This window comes from Mixophyes fleayi, chromosome 1 (genome assembly GCF_038048845.1).
Source record: "Mixophyes fleayi isolate aMixFle1 chromosome 1, aMixFle1.hap1, whole genome shotgun sequence".
Taxonomy (NCBI): domain Eukaryota; kingdom Metazoa; phylum Chordata; class Amphibia; order Anura; family Limnodynastidae; genus Mixophyes; species Mixophyes fleayi.
In genome coordinates this window covers 231889161-231906030 of record NC_134402.1, presented here as the reverse complement: position 1 = coordinate 231906030, position 16870 = coordinate 231889161, and the positions used below count along the sequence as shown (strand labels likewise).

Here is a 16870-nt window from a genome sequence, read left to right as displayed (position 1 = left end):
GACCTACTAAATTCTTAGTGTCTGTGGAAAAAAAACCTCAGAAAGGGCTGAAATTTGGTATACTAAGATGTTTTTAATTTGTTAATTTAATTTGTTAATTGTTAAAAGTGTTTATAAAGATTTAAAAAAAATATATATATATTTCTTGAAGGAAAAGTGACAGTTGGGAGTGGTTGGTGGTTGCCGAGGGTGACAGTGGGGAGTGGTTGGTGGTTGCCGGGGGTGACAGAGCGAGAGGAGTGTGATACTCAGGACCGCTGAGAGAGATCCCTGTGTCTGGATAGACATCTGGATAGATGTGGCGATGAAAATTAAGGCTGAGGTGATGGAGAAGAATGATGAGGTGGTGACATGTGGACAAAACCACGTTCAAAAAGGGCGCTTGCGTCGGGAAGCAACGCTCTTCCCCTGAGGAGGCCTGGGCTATGGCCCAAATGCATGACAAGAACTTTTTTAACACCTTAAGTAGCTTGATTTGACTAGAATGCATGAGTATCATGCACGGGTTAACTTGTGTATATATATATATATATATATATATATATATATATATATATATATATATATATATATATATATAGGGGCCCCTGTTCACTGCTTTGCCCGGGGGCCCATAATGTTGTTAAGATGGGCCTGCTGCAGGGAGGGACTTGGTCTTCTTAGTACGTTCCGACTGCACCTTTTCCTGCTCCTCCTCGAATTTTCTGCTGTTAAAAGGCGATCTGCTGCATCTATATCATGCAGCAGTCGCTTATAGCAGATTCCTGGTGGACATTTTTCTGCTGAAAATGGGACTTGGTACATTCCAATATGGCGGCCCCAGGCGTTCTGATTACCAGCGCTCTTTGCCATCTTTGGCAGCGTCGGAGAGCTGTCCAGCTCTTACTGTCTGAATAAGTTTGCTCTGAATAGCTAACAGAGCACACTGCTGCAAACAATAAAGTTAAAATTAGTAGAAAAAATAAAGTAATTTCTTCCGGTCATTAAATTAAGCCTAACTCCTTTGGGAGAAGACTGAAGAGGCTACAGGGGTTGCAGAGGGGAGGGGTTTGTCAGCTTTGATACATTAACAAAGTTAACCTGTTAAGTGCCAATTCCACCTCCACTCTCACAACCCCATGGTAGCAGTTTCCCCCAGATAGGATGAAAGAGAAAAATATAATTGTAATTATTGCAGGCTAAATTTTCAAACACAAACTGATCTACTGGGGCACATAAGTAGAGACATATTACGTGTGTGGAGACATCAGAATAAATCTTTGGGGTTTCTTTAAATTTTTGTTTGTATTCATTTTTGCAGGAAAGGCATCAAAGGTGAGGCATGGGGATGCGATTTCCAAATGCTGAAATATAGCCCTATGGCTAGTGAAAACACCCCTTTGATAAATTGACCCTTTGGAGTATATTTACTAAACTGCGGGTGTGAAAAAGTGGAGATGTAATTTAATAGAATGTACTAAATAAATGATAACTAGAATCTGATTGGTTGCTATAGGCATCATCTCCACTTTTTCAAACCCGCAGTTTAGTAAATACACCCCTTAATCTCTGCTTTTCATTCTTAGTTTAATCTATGTAGATTTGAAGTTACTGTCATAAGGACGTTTATCAGCTCCATAGGAATATTTTTCAGGTTTATATAGACAGGATAAACCAGAGATTGTTACTTATTGCAAATCACAAGCATTCTGTATCCCTGTGTGATATCAGGACAAGCTGAAAGTAATTACATTGTAATCTGGACACACCAGGCGATTGCAGGTGAATAAACAGATGATGGACCAGCTGCATTTTGTTCAATCACAACCAATAAACTGTGCTAAACACACTGCTACTTTCAGTGTTGGGCAAGGAACAGATTGGAAATAAGTGAATGACCACAGAGCTGGGAGTATCCTAGATATATTCTTTTGGTATGTGATTAATACTTGTAAGTTCTTTCATTGCAGGTAGAGTAAATGTAAGGTATTTTATGGCTACATTTTACTTTGTTACTGGCATATGTAATTCTGCTTGAAAGAGTGCATTTTTTGCATGAGTAGCTTGCAAAGTGTGAAATAAAGAAAAATATTGGAAAGATTAAACACTCTACTGTTTCCTGGGGAACAGTAGATAAAGACACCTGACAACTGGCCCCATGCTCTATTGGGTCATGTGCACTAGTACTATACTTCTTTGCTGTAAGCACCACAGTGAATATTGGTGAGTAGGGAGATACCTGGGGAAGTAACAATAGTCCAATCCTCTCTCTGAAGGCTTATTTATAGCTAGTAAAACTGGCTGTGGTGGGAAGTTTTTAAAGAGCTGACGTTTGTAGAGTGTTATATCCATCTAGTCTCTGGATTTATATTTTTTTTTTTTTTTTTTTTTTGCAAAATAGACCAGCTTGGCATGTGGAGATGAGTTGTTGCATAGGTTGAGTTCAGCTCTGTGGCTGGCTAGACAGTCATATGGTTGTTTATGGGTCTCTATAGGAGAATGCTAGTTTTTACACTTTGTAGTGAGCAAAGAGGGATACTTCAGGTTAATGTGTTTTTTCAAGAAACCGTACTAAACAATCGTAAGAGAGCACTATAGGGTTAGATGGATTTCATTTTATTTATTGCAATGAGAATGGGAGTGTAATGTGTCTTATGATTGCAGCATATGTGTGTGGTGATGGCACCTTTAGTATTTAACATCTTATATTTCATTATCATGTGGGGTTATAGTGTAAGGTTTTGGCAGTGTTTCCACTGACCTGTGCACATTGGGAAATTGGTTATCCACCTTCAATTTATATTAAATACATTTTAGGTAACAGGTGTTTTGGGACAGTGTAATATAGTTTGCTACATAGTGTTGGCACTGTACCTTGGGTAACAACTCATTATATGTTGAATGTAGCGCAGAGTGGGTGTCAGAATTGTCAGGGGCAACCTGACTATATATGGTAGGTTGTGAGTGTGAATGTTGTATGAGCTGATGTGCACCTTATAGAATACTGTGGGTGTCTGTGCAATGTAAATTGTAGTATAGCTTCTGTATTGACTGGCTTGCAGTGTGTGTGTCAGCATTGTTGGGGATATGTGTGTATGGTACATTGTACAATAATGTGGGTGTGACTGTTGTATGAGCTGTGGTGTAGTTCTGTGTATATGCCAAAGCTATGATATTTAAACTTGCCAACATAGTAACAAAACAGTGGATCAATCCTTTGGCAATGTTATAGTTTAGTGACACATCCAGATGAAAAGCCTAGTTTGATGCAGTTAAATAAGCAGTAGGACATCCACTTTGCATCAATCAGCTGGTGATTAATGATAGTCTTGTGGGCAGATCCCACAACTTTGCTTCTGGATCTCTAATTTAGAGGGGTGGCAATCTTTGTTAGCAAGAAGTCCGATGGGCTGCTTCTGTCGTGTTATGTTGTCAGCGGTCTTAGACCATCACCATCCCTAAATTGGGCAAGAAGCTACTATTCCGAAATGGCCAAAGGCCCAAATTGGTTACCTGGCCATAGGTAGATGGCATTGTACAGTTTCCTAAGGATTTTGGCAGTAATACATTGCTTTCTTTTTGGATGGATACTCTGCTTCAATATATTTCACCTGGGAAGATTAACATAGTAAGACTTTCATCAGTGAGTCTGTAACTTAATTCCTGTTTAATTTTATTTATTTTTATTGCTTGCCATGTCTGTATCAATAAACAGCATCTTAATAGTGTATTATTAATCCATTTTACTTGTTAAATACTGATACAGTATTGGGCAATGTGCCTATGGTGATCAGTCTCCGGTGATATTTCTAGTTATATAGTTATTCCTTTGCTGTAGATGTATATTGTTGTTCACACAGAGTGCAGCAAAAGATGTGACAGGATGAACAAGGGAGTAGACAGACATGGGACAATAGATAAAAGAACCAGTCAGTGAGGGCTTACATTCTAGAGGGAGAGTCGGTGAGAGACCATAGGACCAACTGGGAAAAGATGGCAGGTGATGGATAGAATGGTTAGGCGGTGGTAGGATAGTCTAGCATGAAAAGGTGAGTTTTGAGTGAGCACTTGAAGGACTGAAGTTTGGGGGAGAGTTGTGTGAGACGGGGTAGGGAGCTCCAAAGATTATGGGCACCATGGCGTAAGTTTTGGAGGCAAGCATGAGAGGAGGTAATGAGGGGTGAATTGAGGTGGAGTGGCCGGGTTGGTATGTATCTCGAGACAAGGTCAGAGATGTAAGGGGGAGAAGTGTTGGTAAGAGCTTTGTAAGTGAGAGTAAGGAGTTTGAACTGAATTCTGAAATGGATAGGGAGTCCATGAAGGGATTTGATCAGAGGCGAAGAGGTACAGTGGGAGAGAAAGATGAGCCTAGCTGCAGCATTCTGTATGGATTGAAGGTCAAAAATGTGAGTTAGAAAGGCCAATGAGAAGGAGGTTGCAATAACTGAGATGAGAAATGATGAGTGAATGGACCAGGATTTTGAGAAAGAGGAAGGGACATGAGACAATTCACTTAGCTTTAGATGCCTGTGCTTTGCTTGATGATCAGCTTCTTCCTCAAGTCAAATTGTTATTGTTTGTACACCAGGATCATAGCCTCAAATTGGTTAGTCCTGCCCTTCTGGCAACTGAACAATAATGCCTGTCCTGCATGCATAGGGAGTGTTGTAGTTGTATTTCTCTATAAAAGTAAAACAGATCCATGTAGACTTCTCTCTATAGGCCATAATGTGTTGGCAGTGAGTATTTAGCTCGATTGTTTGCTGATCACAAGTTCTGGTGTCTAGGTCCTGCTATAGTTTGGGCTCACTATAGTTCTTTTGTGATTGCTGTATTGACTCTTCCAGAACAGAATTGCTAAATAGTCCCTCCACACCCAATTCATTAGACCCTTTGTTAAACCTAATTGCTACTGTGTGAGGTCGATGTGGTTGGGTCTCTGAACTGTGTAGTCTCCTGTAAGTTTGTTTTAGATATAGAACTGCCCCTAAAGACTAAGTAGGTAAGAAGTAATGGTGTTTGTAGGAAAGACATGTTGTTTTGGCCTTGTCTGAGCATTAATGGCCCACACTTTAGTAAAAATGGAGTGTGATTACTGCATCCTTCAATTTTAAAAATAATACCCTAAAACCTTAAATGTTATAAATATGACATTAGCTTGTGTCTGAAGTTTATTTCTAGCAATAAAAATCTTCTATACTTAAAAGGTCTTTTAAACTTCATGCCAGCAAAGCTGAACTCGGTGTAGTGGCTAGTATACTACTCAATAATCCCTTCTGGACATGTTTAATGTTTGCTCATTCCAGGTCCTTAAGAGTTCAGTGCAGTTGAGGAAATTGAGCTTTCTCAACCTGTAATAGAACAGGCAGAATCTTTCAGGTATCTGGTGAGTGATAATTCTGTGTGCTGACTATCACAATAGTAGCTTTGCAAGCAGCCAGCCAGGAGGGTATCAATTCTTGTCAGATGCCCATGGAGGTTGGGACATCGAGAGGATCCTCTGGTGGTCCAGTCTGACAGTCTAGGCAGGGGTTCATTGGAACTGGTCATAGTTCTGCAGACTATACAGGTTGGTAAACATATCTTAATCTACTGGTACACAATATGACACTGCAAATGAAGAACTGCGTTTAGAGGTAAGAACCTGTAGCTTTCAAGCGGTCAGAGCATGCTTTGACTTGTGCTAGAACAATCGTCATTGGTTGCTTGTCTCTGATTTAACAATGCCTCCTCTTTAAGAAGGTTATATATGTTTATATATTATCTGCAAGGAGAATACTTATTTTATTTTTTATTTAGTTTTTTAGCTGAAAATGAGAATCCACCTCTTCATTCTTGGAGTCCTGGGGACCTTTATGAAAATCTTGGCAGATGAGTCCTGTATGCCTGGAAACCCTGGTAAATGGATTTGCTTCTCTTCTGTATTCCTGCTCCTTTATTTGTGAATGTGTGCATTAGTGAGACCTATTTCAAAGGGGGAGGACAATGGCTTTTTTTATTTTCAGTAAGTTTCACAACAAAGAATATAACACAAAATAAGAAGTAAAATCAAATCTTGTATCATGTAAAAATAATAATCTGCAAAGACAAAAGAAATAAAAATTATAGTAAGTGCAAGGAGACAAATGTTGGCAGTTTATCATCACACTCCTTCATAAATACTACTCGCCAAGATCCTCCTCATATGGCAATTATGCCTTTTTCAAAAAAAATAATAAAAATAAATAAAATATATTTTTTACATTCAAACTAAGGAATACAACTAATAATCAGATATCCACCACAAATATTGTGTATGCATTCTTCCATTTTTATTTGTTCTAAATTATTCAAGCAGCCCAAAAAAGTGCAATACAGATTACTGTCCCACCAATAGTTAGATTTAACAGACCATTCTTCATTAACAATGTTTAAAATTAATTTTGGTACTTAAAAACAAACATGGTTATAGTGCAAAAGGAAAACCTTGGGATCCAAGTAATAGGGCCACCTCTTAAGCTTGTTTGTGAATCATTGTCAAATAGAACTGTAACTTAGAGTAAGATGGCCAAATGTATAAAAATTCCTATTGGGTGTTTTTTTTTCTGGATATGTAGAGTTCACGAAAATGTCAGAACATCATCGGTGTGAAATAAACTCAAAAGTAGCTGTTATATTGAACAATACATTTTGTTCTAATATCAGACCATTGATTTTCATCAATTTCTGCAACAAAAAGTTGGGACTAGCTCCTTGTATACTCTAGATAAGGGAAAGTATCTTCCAATAACAGTAAATATACCATTTGGGTGTGTGTTCATGTGTAAACACTCAAAACCTATGAAATTTGTTATGGTAAATGAAGCTTACTAAAAAGCATAGTGGGACTTTTTTATTTTATTTTTCCCCTCACTAAGTGAACCCAAATTTCTATTGCCCAATTCTAAACAGATTACGTACCTTCTGAAAAGGATAATTAGTAAAATTGTCTAATTCTCTTCATAATCATGGCAGACTAATTTCAGAACACAGTGGAAAAATGTATTCTCTGCAATATATTAATTTTGATCACATGAATACTGTTCAGGTGATGGTAAAATGTTCCTTTTTTAAATCTACTTTACTGGTCAAATGGAGCATAACTAAATTGGTCTCTGGCCATCTTGAGCCAAGCTCATAGTTTAACCTTAGCACTTACAGCACAATATGGTTGACCACCAGATGAGGATGTCGGCAAAGTTGGCTGGGTGACCACCAGAGACCATGGCTACATTTATGAACCGTGTAATGATAAACCTGGAAACACACTACCATAAATGGTTACATTAGCCAGTTGCTAAGTATTGCCGAGGGGAGAGAGGACAAGTGGGCTTAACATATATTTTTATGATGTCCATCAGGGAAAACGGAAAATGGCCATCTAAAGGACAGATTTTTATTTTTTTTTCTGCTTGCCACTGTTTGTAAGAAAATGCAGTAAATTGGCATATATGCTACTTTCTGTGAGGAACTCCCCATTGACTATTTAGAGCCTCTATGCAGAGTAAGAAAAGGAGGGATGAGAGGGAATCCTTGTTCCACTAGCGAACGAGAGTCTGACCTGACAGAACAAGTTTATGCGTATTCTCAGAGGAAGGCTATAAATCCATTCTATGTAAGAATACTCTTCCATTCCCAATTCTAGACACTACCTGATAATGTTTAATTTGTTGGTCAAACACCCTTAACCACCCTCAGATGATGTTGTCCATCCAAAATTCTCCTACGATGCAGACCAGGTTCAGAGATGGATACTGGTTTTTTTTCTTGGAGGGGGGGCCATTATTCAGTGCCCCGCCCCCATTTCCTCTGCAAGCAGATGCACAATATATACTTGTCTCTGTCAGCGGAAAACAGGCAGAGAATGCTACACGGCCGCTCTGATTGTGTTTACCCCTCTCCAGTTCCGCCACTGACGCAGACACTCTCTTCTTGATGGTTTCTGGCAAAGCAGCGGTTCTGGGTCACGGTCACTCAAAATTTGGTGGACACAGTTTCCCAAGACCTAGGGAGGCAGACCAGGACAAGGGTAGTACTCCAGGGACTGATTGCCGGTGACCAGGAAGGGACAGAGACCTAGGCCTCCGCGCCAGCCAGACTTCAGCTATCACTGAGTAGTGAATGCCAATTTGCTGTTCTTAGGAGCTGTCTTTTAAAGGCGGAAATGACCGTCTAAGGAGTCTCAGGAGATGCCTGTTTGGTCCTTTATGTGTCTTACCTTTTCACAGATGGCAGATGATTTGCTCTTGATACAATTAAGAACAGGTATTGTTCTATGGCTATACAACAGAGTTTGTTTAAATGGGAGAGATCACAATCCAGAGACATTACCTTTTAAATACACAATGTTTTCCTCTTTAATTAAACTAAGCGCTCTATCTGCAGACTTTTTTTTTTTTTTTTTTATATCTTAACGCATGATACCCCCTGGTGTGATGTACATTCATACAGGAATGGTGGACAATAATCCTTTTGCCTAGGCTAGGCCATTGGTTTCAAACTGCATTTATACAGAAAATAAGAATGACATACTGCCTGTGATATTACAACTTAAAAATACAATATATACCACCTCAATATGTTTGACAAATATACATATTGTTTTTGTATTGAGACTTTGTGAGAAACAAGGTGCAGACTGGTTAAGGTGATATTAATATCTTGTTTCATCACATGGCCCAAACAACCACCATTCTCAAAAATCTCTCCTAAAGACACCTAAATACATTCAATCAAATGTGGCTCAGCATGCAACAAAAGCTTTGTTCCTCCTAAATACTGATTGACCAACTTTTCATCCCACTTTAATATTTAAATATATAATATTTAATATTAAAGGCGTGTGAGAGGCAAAATGTATTTAAAAATTGCTATATTTTTCTAGCTTTTGTTTGCAATCTGAATTGCCCCTTTGCATTAACTAGAGCTCCTCAAACAGAATCCCAACACCTTAGCTCACTGAAACTGTTGGGTAGATCCATCTTGTCCAGTCATAAAAAAATATTCTAGATCTAAAATCTGTGTAAAACCAAATTGGTGGATTCTATTCCCTTTTGAAGCAAGAGCTTGTGGTCACCTCATCTGATGTACTGAAACTATCTTGCAGGTGAAAATCTAGCTTTGACTGCAAATGTGTATCCAAGCTCTGAAACTACTGAAGGATCGGCCAGGAAAGCCATTGATGGCAATAGAATGTCCTGTTTTGAGACAGAGTATGAGAAGCCCAGTTGGCTGGTCCTGGACCTGAAGCAGGACTACAGAATAAACACTATTGTGATTACCAGCGGGAATTATCCTCAACGTTTGGATGGAACAGAAGTCAGAGTTGGAAAATCTCTGGATGGAACAGAAAAGTAAGTGATGGTATCTGACTACACTAAACAACTCCAGGGCGTAAATGTATCGAGCTTCGAGTTTCCGGTGGGTTTGAAAAGTGGAGATGTTGCCTATAGCAACCGGATTCTAGTTATCATTTTGTAGAAACTACTAAATAACTAGAATCTGGTTGCTATAGGCAACATCTCAACTTTTCAAACCCACAGCTTGATAAATTTACCCCCAGGTCTCATTTGAAACACTAAGGGACTGATGCAGAGTGAGTACTGCATAGTGTATCTTGCATGAAATCACTCTATGCCAAGAAAGTGGGCCTCTGCGGATTTGTGTGATTCTGCTACTTGCGCCTGGGTGCTTTTGTGTGCGTGTTTAAGCAAAATTTTGTGTGTTGTACATGACTGGGACTTCTTGCTCTAGTAGAGTGTTTAAGATTTATGGATGCCTAACAGTGATTAGTTTGTTGCCCATAACAAATGCATATAAACAAGTGTCATGTAAGTATCTGTGATGTCTGCCTAGCATAAACTGGGCGCATATACTACTGATGCTAACCTGCACATTTTAAGATGCATACTTCTCGGCATCTGTTTGTAGATATGCTATATTTACGGGTGTTTTTTTTCAGCAAAAAAGTCCAGCTTTTCTGAGGGTAAATTACGCCCACTTTTGAGGCCCACTCTGGATCAGGCTCTAAATTTTGAAATGTGTAATAACTGGTATTCCTGGCTGTATGGTAGATCAGCTGTTTACTTGGAACACTTAATTTTCTTGTTGCCATATTTGTGCGTTTGTCCCACAGTCCTAAACATGGTCATCTACATAATATGATGGTGAAATGCCAATCTAAAAAGTTCAATGTTGTATGTAGCTGTGTGGAACAAATATGCAGAACAAAGCCTAAAATAGGCCACTGTCTTTGAGTTGTCATTCTTTCCTAGTGCCATAAATTGCAATCTGAACCAGGGAAATATTCACAAAAATAATATTTACTAATTATTTTTGGGTAGTAATTTGGTTACTAGTAAATTGCCCATGTGTTCAGAAATTTGTATGATCTGTTACACTAAACTTACCCCAAATCACTTGTGGCCAAGATGAAGGGAATCCTATTTGGTGTTGACTACATGAACGTGGGCCCCATGTGATCTGACTGCGGGTGGGGGGGGGGGGGGGGGGGAGGGATCTACTTTAAATTTTGGCATGTACATGGCAAAGCAAGAGGCAGATATAGACTCTACAGAAACTGCACACGTTTTCTAAGAGGTTATATGCAAAGCTGAAAATTGTTACTAGGGTGAGTTGCAGTCCTTTATAATATTCAATGATAAAAGGTATATGGGGTCTTAACATGAGGTGCAATAGAAAAATAACCAATTTAGACTTGGCAATCATTTTTTGCACTCGAGATACTCCCTGGCCAGCCTTGATTGATGGGTTATGCCTTATTCAGAGACGGGAAAACGTTTACACCTCAGGAAGGTATATAATGTGATTCCTCCTTCCCTTGTCTTTCCATAACTTCCTAAGCTACCTATGACAAAAAAATGGTTATTTACAACTCTGGATTGGAAACTAGGGCTGGCATGGAGTATTTAGAGGAAAAGTAATTCAAGCTGAGGGTAACTTTCTTATTTCTTCCTCCTTCTCCATTGCTGATGGGAGGGACCTAAGCTAACCTGGGGGTGGGTACAACAGAAATAATGAGTCTCAATAGAGATCCTGCATATAAAAGTATTCATTCACAGAATCTTCCTTCCAAATTTGTCGTCTTTTGCCGCCGCATCTAGGTAGATTAATATCTGGAAAATGTATGTATTGAAGTCTAACCTGCAGCTCTGCATAAGTCATTTGACAAAGTCTGAACTCTGAACAAGGGCAGTGGCGACCTCATGGGCTTATAGGCCTCTATTAACACTTGTCAGATCCATCTAGCCAGTGTGTTTTTGATGGTTTTTGTCCTTGGTGTGGTCCTTCTGGGATACCAAATGATAATGTGATATATTTTCCTATATTTCTAAGTCCTTGAGATATAGATTGAAATTGCACTCGCCAAATCCAGTGTGTGTAACTTCTCTTGCCTTTCCTTAGTAGGTGAGTTTTGTCTTTGTCTTTTTTGGGGGGAGAGAGGCTGGAGGATAGCAGCCAATTAACCTACTAATACTAATTAGCTGTAATGAAATTGACCTTGGTCTGTATGTGTGTGGCAGGGAATTTAGACTGTAAGCTCCCACAGGGTAGGGGGCTGGTGTGAGTTCTCTGTACAGCACTGTGGAATTGGTGGTTCTATATAAATGATGTCACATCAGTAAATAATTGAGATTTTAATGAGAATATGTATTTTTCACATGTGTTAACAATGCATGTTGTATACATACTAGTATCCAGGAACACATACATTACATATGGAGCATTTAAAACTGGTTTATTGCTTTGCCATTTAAAGAACACTATTTCCATTTGCTTGACTTTGACAGACGTATAGACAACATCATAAATTTAAATATACACGCCCAGAAAGGTGTCTCTGTTGGAGGAACTATCAGCAGATTGTCGGAGAGATGGTCGCTAGTACCTATACACTAATTGACCAATCACACGATAAACAACCTTTAGGCCCAATATCGCATTAGAGTGTACACTGCAACAATGAAAGATTATCATTCCAAAGCTCATTGAATCGTTTCATTTGATTTTTTTTTTTAAACTGAACTAAAAATCTTTCAACAATGGAACCATGTCATTCCAATCCTGTAGTGTGTATGTACTAGCAACCATCTGTCTGACAATCTGCAGATAGTTCCTCCAACAGCGATGCCTTTCTTGCCGTGTATATTTAAATTTATGATTTCTATAGATCTGTCCTATGGTGTGCTGTCCAAACCGTAAAAATTGCTTAAAGTCTATAGTGTGTACACATGAATCTGCATGCTGATCAATTCAGTTGTTGGTGAAATTGCTAACATAAGACATTTTCTGTAGCGTGTACCCAGCCTTAGAAAAACAATAAAATGCTACCGCTGCTTTACTCTACTGTGAAGAAACGGGGAAAAAAGACAGGTGATGGAAGGAGGATTGACATTATAAACCTTCAGGGGTTGTCCACTTTTTCCTGTCTCTAATCAGCTGAATAAGGGCTAACCCATCAGTAAGGGCTACCATGGGTAGAAAGAGGAAAATAAATTTATAGTGTAGGGGTGTCTGGAATATTGATGGCAATGCATGCTTTGGGATACTTTGCTATTATAGTGTACTACCAGGTGGTTTGGCCGAATTTGTAGCAGATTGCTAGTGTGGTGCCATAGACCAAGATGGGTGCTGCTATTGATACTCACTCAGACTTTCAGAGTGGTCCTATATAAAATGTGGTAAGGATGTTTTTGCGAATTGTAAAAAAAACAAGTTGTTTATTTTTGGAGATATTGTTCATTTTATAGCTAGCCCTCAATTCGAAGCTCGCTTGGGATATAGATCCATGTATGTATATATATATATATATATGTGTATGTGTATGTGTATGTGTATGTGTATGTGTATGTGTATGTGTATGTGTGTGTGTTTTTGAAGTAATTATCAGAGTCTCGGAGATCACCTTCAACATCATTGTTCTCACGGAGCTCTTAGTCTCAGAACTGTGTAAGTGTTGTGGTGACGGAGTTCAGCTTTTGCAATACACAGCACACCATCCTTTGATTCAAGAGCATCATACTAGTTGCATGATTAAGGCTGGTGCACATAAAAGGAGAGTACATTCATGGCCAAAAGTTTTCAGAATGACACAAGTATTGGTTTTCACAAAGTTTGCTGTTTCAATGTTTATTTTAGACCTTTTTGTCAGATGTTGCTATGGTATGAAATGTTTGTAATTTTACTTCAGTATAAGTATCAAAGGCTTTTATTGACAATTACATTAAGTTTATGTTAAACGTCAATATTTGCAGTATTGACCCTTTTTGAAGACCTCTGCAATTCACCCTGGTATGGTGTCCATTAAGTTCTGGGCCACATACTGACTGATGGCCACCTATTCTTGCCTAATCAATGCTTGGAGTTTGTCAGAATTTGTGGGTTTTTGTTTGATCACCCGCCTCTTGAGGATTGACAACAAGTTCTCAATGGGATTAAGATCTGGGGAGTTTCCTGGCCCTGGATCCAAAATTTGGATGTTTTGATCCGCGAGCTACCGTCACCAAACTGTTCTTTCATGGTTGGGAGAAGTTGCTCTTGGGGGATGTTTTGGTACCATTCTTTATTCATGGCTGTGTTCTTGGGCAAAATTGTGCGTGAGCCCACTCCCTTGGTTGAGAAGCAACCCCACACATGAATGGTCTAAGGATGCTTTACTGTTGACACAGGACTTATGGTAGCACTCGCCTTTACTTCACCGGACCGGGCAATCTTTTTTCCAGACACCCAAACAATCTGAAAGAGGATTCATCAGAGAAAATTACTTTACTCTAGTCCTAAGCAGTCCAATCCCTGTACCTTTTGCAGAATATCAGTCTGTCCTTGATGATTTTCCTGGAGAGAAGTGGCTTATTTGCTGGCCTTCTTGACACCAGGCCATCCTCCAAGTCTTCGCCTCACTGTGCGTATAGATGTACTCACACCTGCCTGCTGCCATTCCTGAGCAAGCTCTGCACTGGTGGTGCCACGATCCCGCAGCGAAATCATCTTTAGAAGACAATTCTAGCGCTTGCTGGACGTTTTTGGGCGCCCTGAAGCCTTCCTCACAACCATTGAACCTCTCTCCTTGAAGTTCTTAATGATCTGATAAATGGTTGATTTAGGTGCAATCTTCTGTGCAAAACAATGATTGCACGTGTTTCCTTGCAGATAACCATGGCTAACAGAGAAAGAACAATGATTTCAAGCACCACCCTCCTTTTAAAGCTTAAAGTCTGTTGTTCTAACTCAATCAGCATAAGTGTGATCTCCAGTCTTGTCCTCATCCACACTCACCTGTGTTAAGGAGAGAATCACTGACCAGTCAGTTGGTCCTTTTGTGGCAGGGCTGATGCAGTGGAAATATTATTTTTGGGATAAAGTTCATTGTCGTGGCAAAGAGGGACTTTGAAATGAATTGCAATTCATCTGATCACTCTTCATGACCTTCTGGAGTATATACAAATTGGCATCATAAAAACTGAGGCAAAGACTGTGTGTAAAAAAAAAAAAAAAAAAAAAGTGTCATTCTCATAACTTTTGGCCATGACTGTACACATCTTAAAGTTCTCCATTGTTGCCCACCGGTTGCAAATGTCAGACTCAATCCTTTCATCTAGTTGTATTTTTCCTGTCATTCTTAATGTCTTTTGAATCAATAAGTGCCTTTGTAGAGATATTGAGTTATTTTTCATTATGTCATAGGATCTGTCTGTTACGATGGTGTTGTAAATTTGTTCATTACCTCCTTGCTTGGCGTTTTGCTTTGGATGCTCGATAGTGATGTTTGGATCTTTCATGATCAATGATTTCTCCCACTTTCTTGGCTTCTGTAGAGAGCCTTGACTGCTCTGGAGAGGTAAAAATTATTTTGTTAAACTTTCTTTCGCTTTTAGGTTTATCAAACCACCAAGTACCTTCATTGCCCTATTCTAGTGTTCAAGAGCTTCATCTGATCCTAGAGCACAAAAAGCCACTCTTGACTTGTTAACTACCCAATTTCCTCTTATGAACTCATTTCACAAGTCTGGATGTTTGCTTTTAAGCTGTTTCATGTCTTAGATACCATGTGACTCACTCTACTTGCATAGTTTCTCAAATCAAGGGCAAATAAATACTTTACAAACTCTTGTAGTGATGCAAGGTGTAACTCCCAGCTCAAAGATCTAATAAACAAATGCATTGTTTCAATCATAAGAATGTGCTTTAGTCACTCTGAATGTTGGCTTTTTCTTTTCAAATGCTTCCACTTTTGACCAGCACATTCAAATCTGCTGAGATTTTTAAAGCATCTTTGTAGACAGAGTTTGTTTCTTGGGAATAGTTTTCTTGTAAAATTTGAAATAACTTCTTTAAGCCCATGCTCCAACCTATCCTTAAATTCAACATGCTCTTTGAAAATTCATTAATGTAGCATTTGAAATGAGCATGCTTTAGTGATGTCTTTCAATGGCGGTGGATAGCGTGGTAAAGATGGCTGTGATAGCTGCTGTTAACTGTGTAAGATTCAAATTATTAACTTCTACTGAATTATTGCAATCATTGGGAAAACAATGGTTATATAACTTCTAAATTTTATTTATTTTATATTTTATTTTTTTATATCTTAACCATGTTCCTTTTCTTGGGCTGAGCAAAAAGTCCCTGGTAGACCTTTCATAAACATTCAAAGAAGTAATAGACCAAAGTCTGAGTGAGTGTCCACACCGTTGGCCATCTTGGATTTGTCAAACAATCTGCCACAAATGCAGTCACTACACCTGGTAGTACATGATGGTACACAATATTGGCAATGCATCCCCAGTACACATTTCTTCCCTTCAATCAAAATCCCACAAAATTACATATGCCCCTGGACTATTAGTTTTGTTTATTTCTAAACTTCATGCAGCTTTTCAGTAATTCCCACTTGATCTGATGAGTCTTGTAGAAACTGCCAAGTCTTTTCTCACAATCCTATAATAAAAGTTAAGAATACGAGAAATGTTCTGTCAAATCATCCCTGTTGTATAAGCGGAAAGATGTCTGAGAGTCGACCTGCTTCAGTTCTGTTCAGGCGTGGGGAAAAACTAAAATGGTAGGGTCTAGCCACACTCATTTTGTGGAAACACTGGAAAAGTGTTGCATGCTTAAAACCATCTGGACCCGGGACAATGAATAATTAAGGGTATGCAAAACTAAAGCCCATTCCACATTGCATCAGAATTCCATGTCTGACCTATAGAAATTAGGAGCCGGCAGGTTTAGGGAAGAAGTTCATCCATGGACCTAAAAAGAAACCTCTAAAAGGTTTAGATGCCAACATTATTTGCTTGGGTGCATTGGCTACTAGGATTTTTCCAACACTGCTGTATGATATAATTGGTAAAAATAATTATGTATAAGCTGGTTTTTTTTTTTGTTTTTTTTATCCTTCTCCCTTCTTCCATAGGTGTCAAACAATCAGGACCTCAAACGCTCCCACTATTAAGATCTGCTGCCATGGAATGGAAGGACGCTATGTTACAATAATTCTGAAACAGCGCAGAGAATATCTCCCTTTGTGTGAGGTTGAGGTCTATGCTCAATGACAAAATGGTGTGAGAGGACTAAGCTGAGGATCTATGTACTGGATACTGTCCCTATTTGAGTGTTCAGCTGGCTTTATACTTGACTTTGATGGTCAGAATACACTGCTGATGTAGCCACTGGATTTGTGAATTGTCCATTAAATCTTACTTAAGCAACAGACTGTCACCTGTTTACTTTTTTTGTTTAGTTGGTAGAACAGCAAGCTGCTAATCTTTTATTTGTCATCTCCTGCTCATATTAAGCATCTCTAATAAAATGCATACTATACAGAACATGTAAGACGAAGGTGAAAGAAACTGATTAG

General features: G+C 38.9%; 1 protein-coding gene across 2 annotated transcripts; it reads left to right on the top strand.

Moving 5' to 3' along the window:
- Window positions 1-1790: 1790 nt before the first annotated feature.
- LOC142107385 (pentraxin fusion protein-like) lies at window positions 1791-16723 on the top strand. Of its 2 annotated transcripts, none has more exons than XM_075190809.1 (4): window positions 1791-1930; window positions 5787-5877; window positions 9104-9350; window positions 16427-16723. In XM_075190809.1, the coding sequence occupies exons 2-4, from the start codon at window positions 5793-5795 to the stop codon at window positions 16563-16565; spliced, it is 471 nt and encodes a 156-aa protein (XP_075046910.1). In that variant the 5' UTR covers window positions 1791-1930; window positions 5787-5792; the 3' UTR covers window positions 16566-16723. The 2 variants fall into 2 exon arrangements, with proteins under 2 accessions (XP_075046910.1, XP_075046902.1); XM_075190801.1 differs by having other exon boundaries at window positions 1792-1913.
- Window positions 16724-16870: the final 147 nt, after the last annotated feature.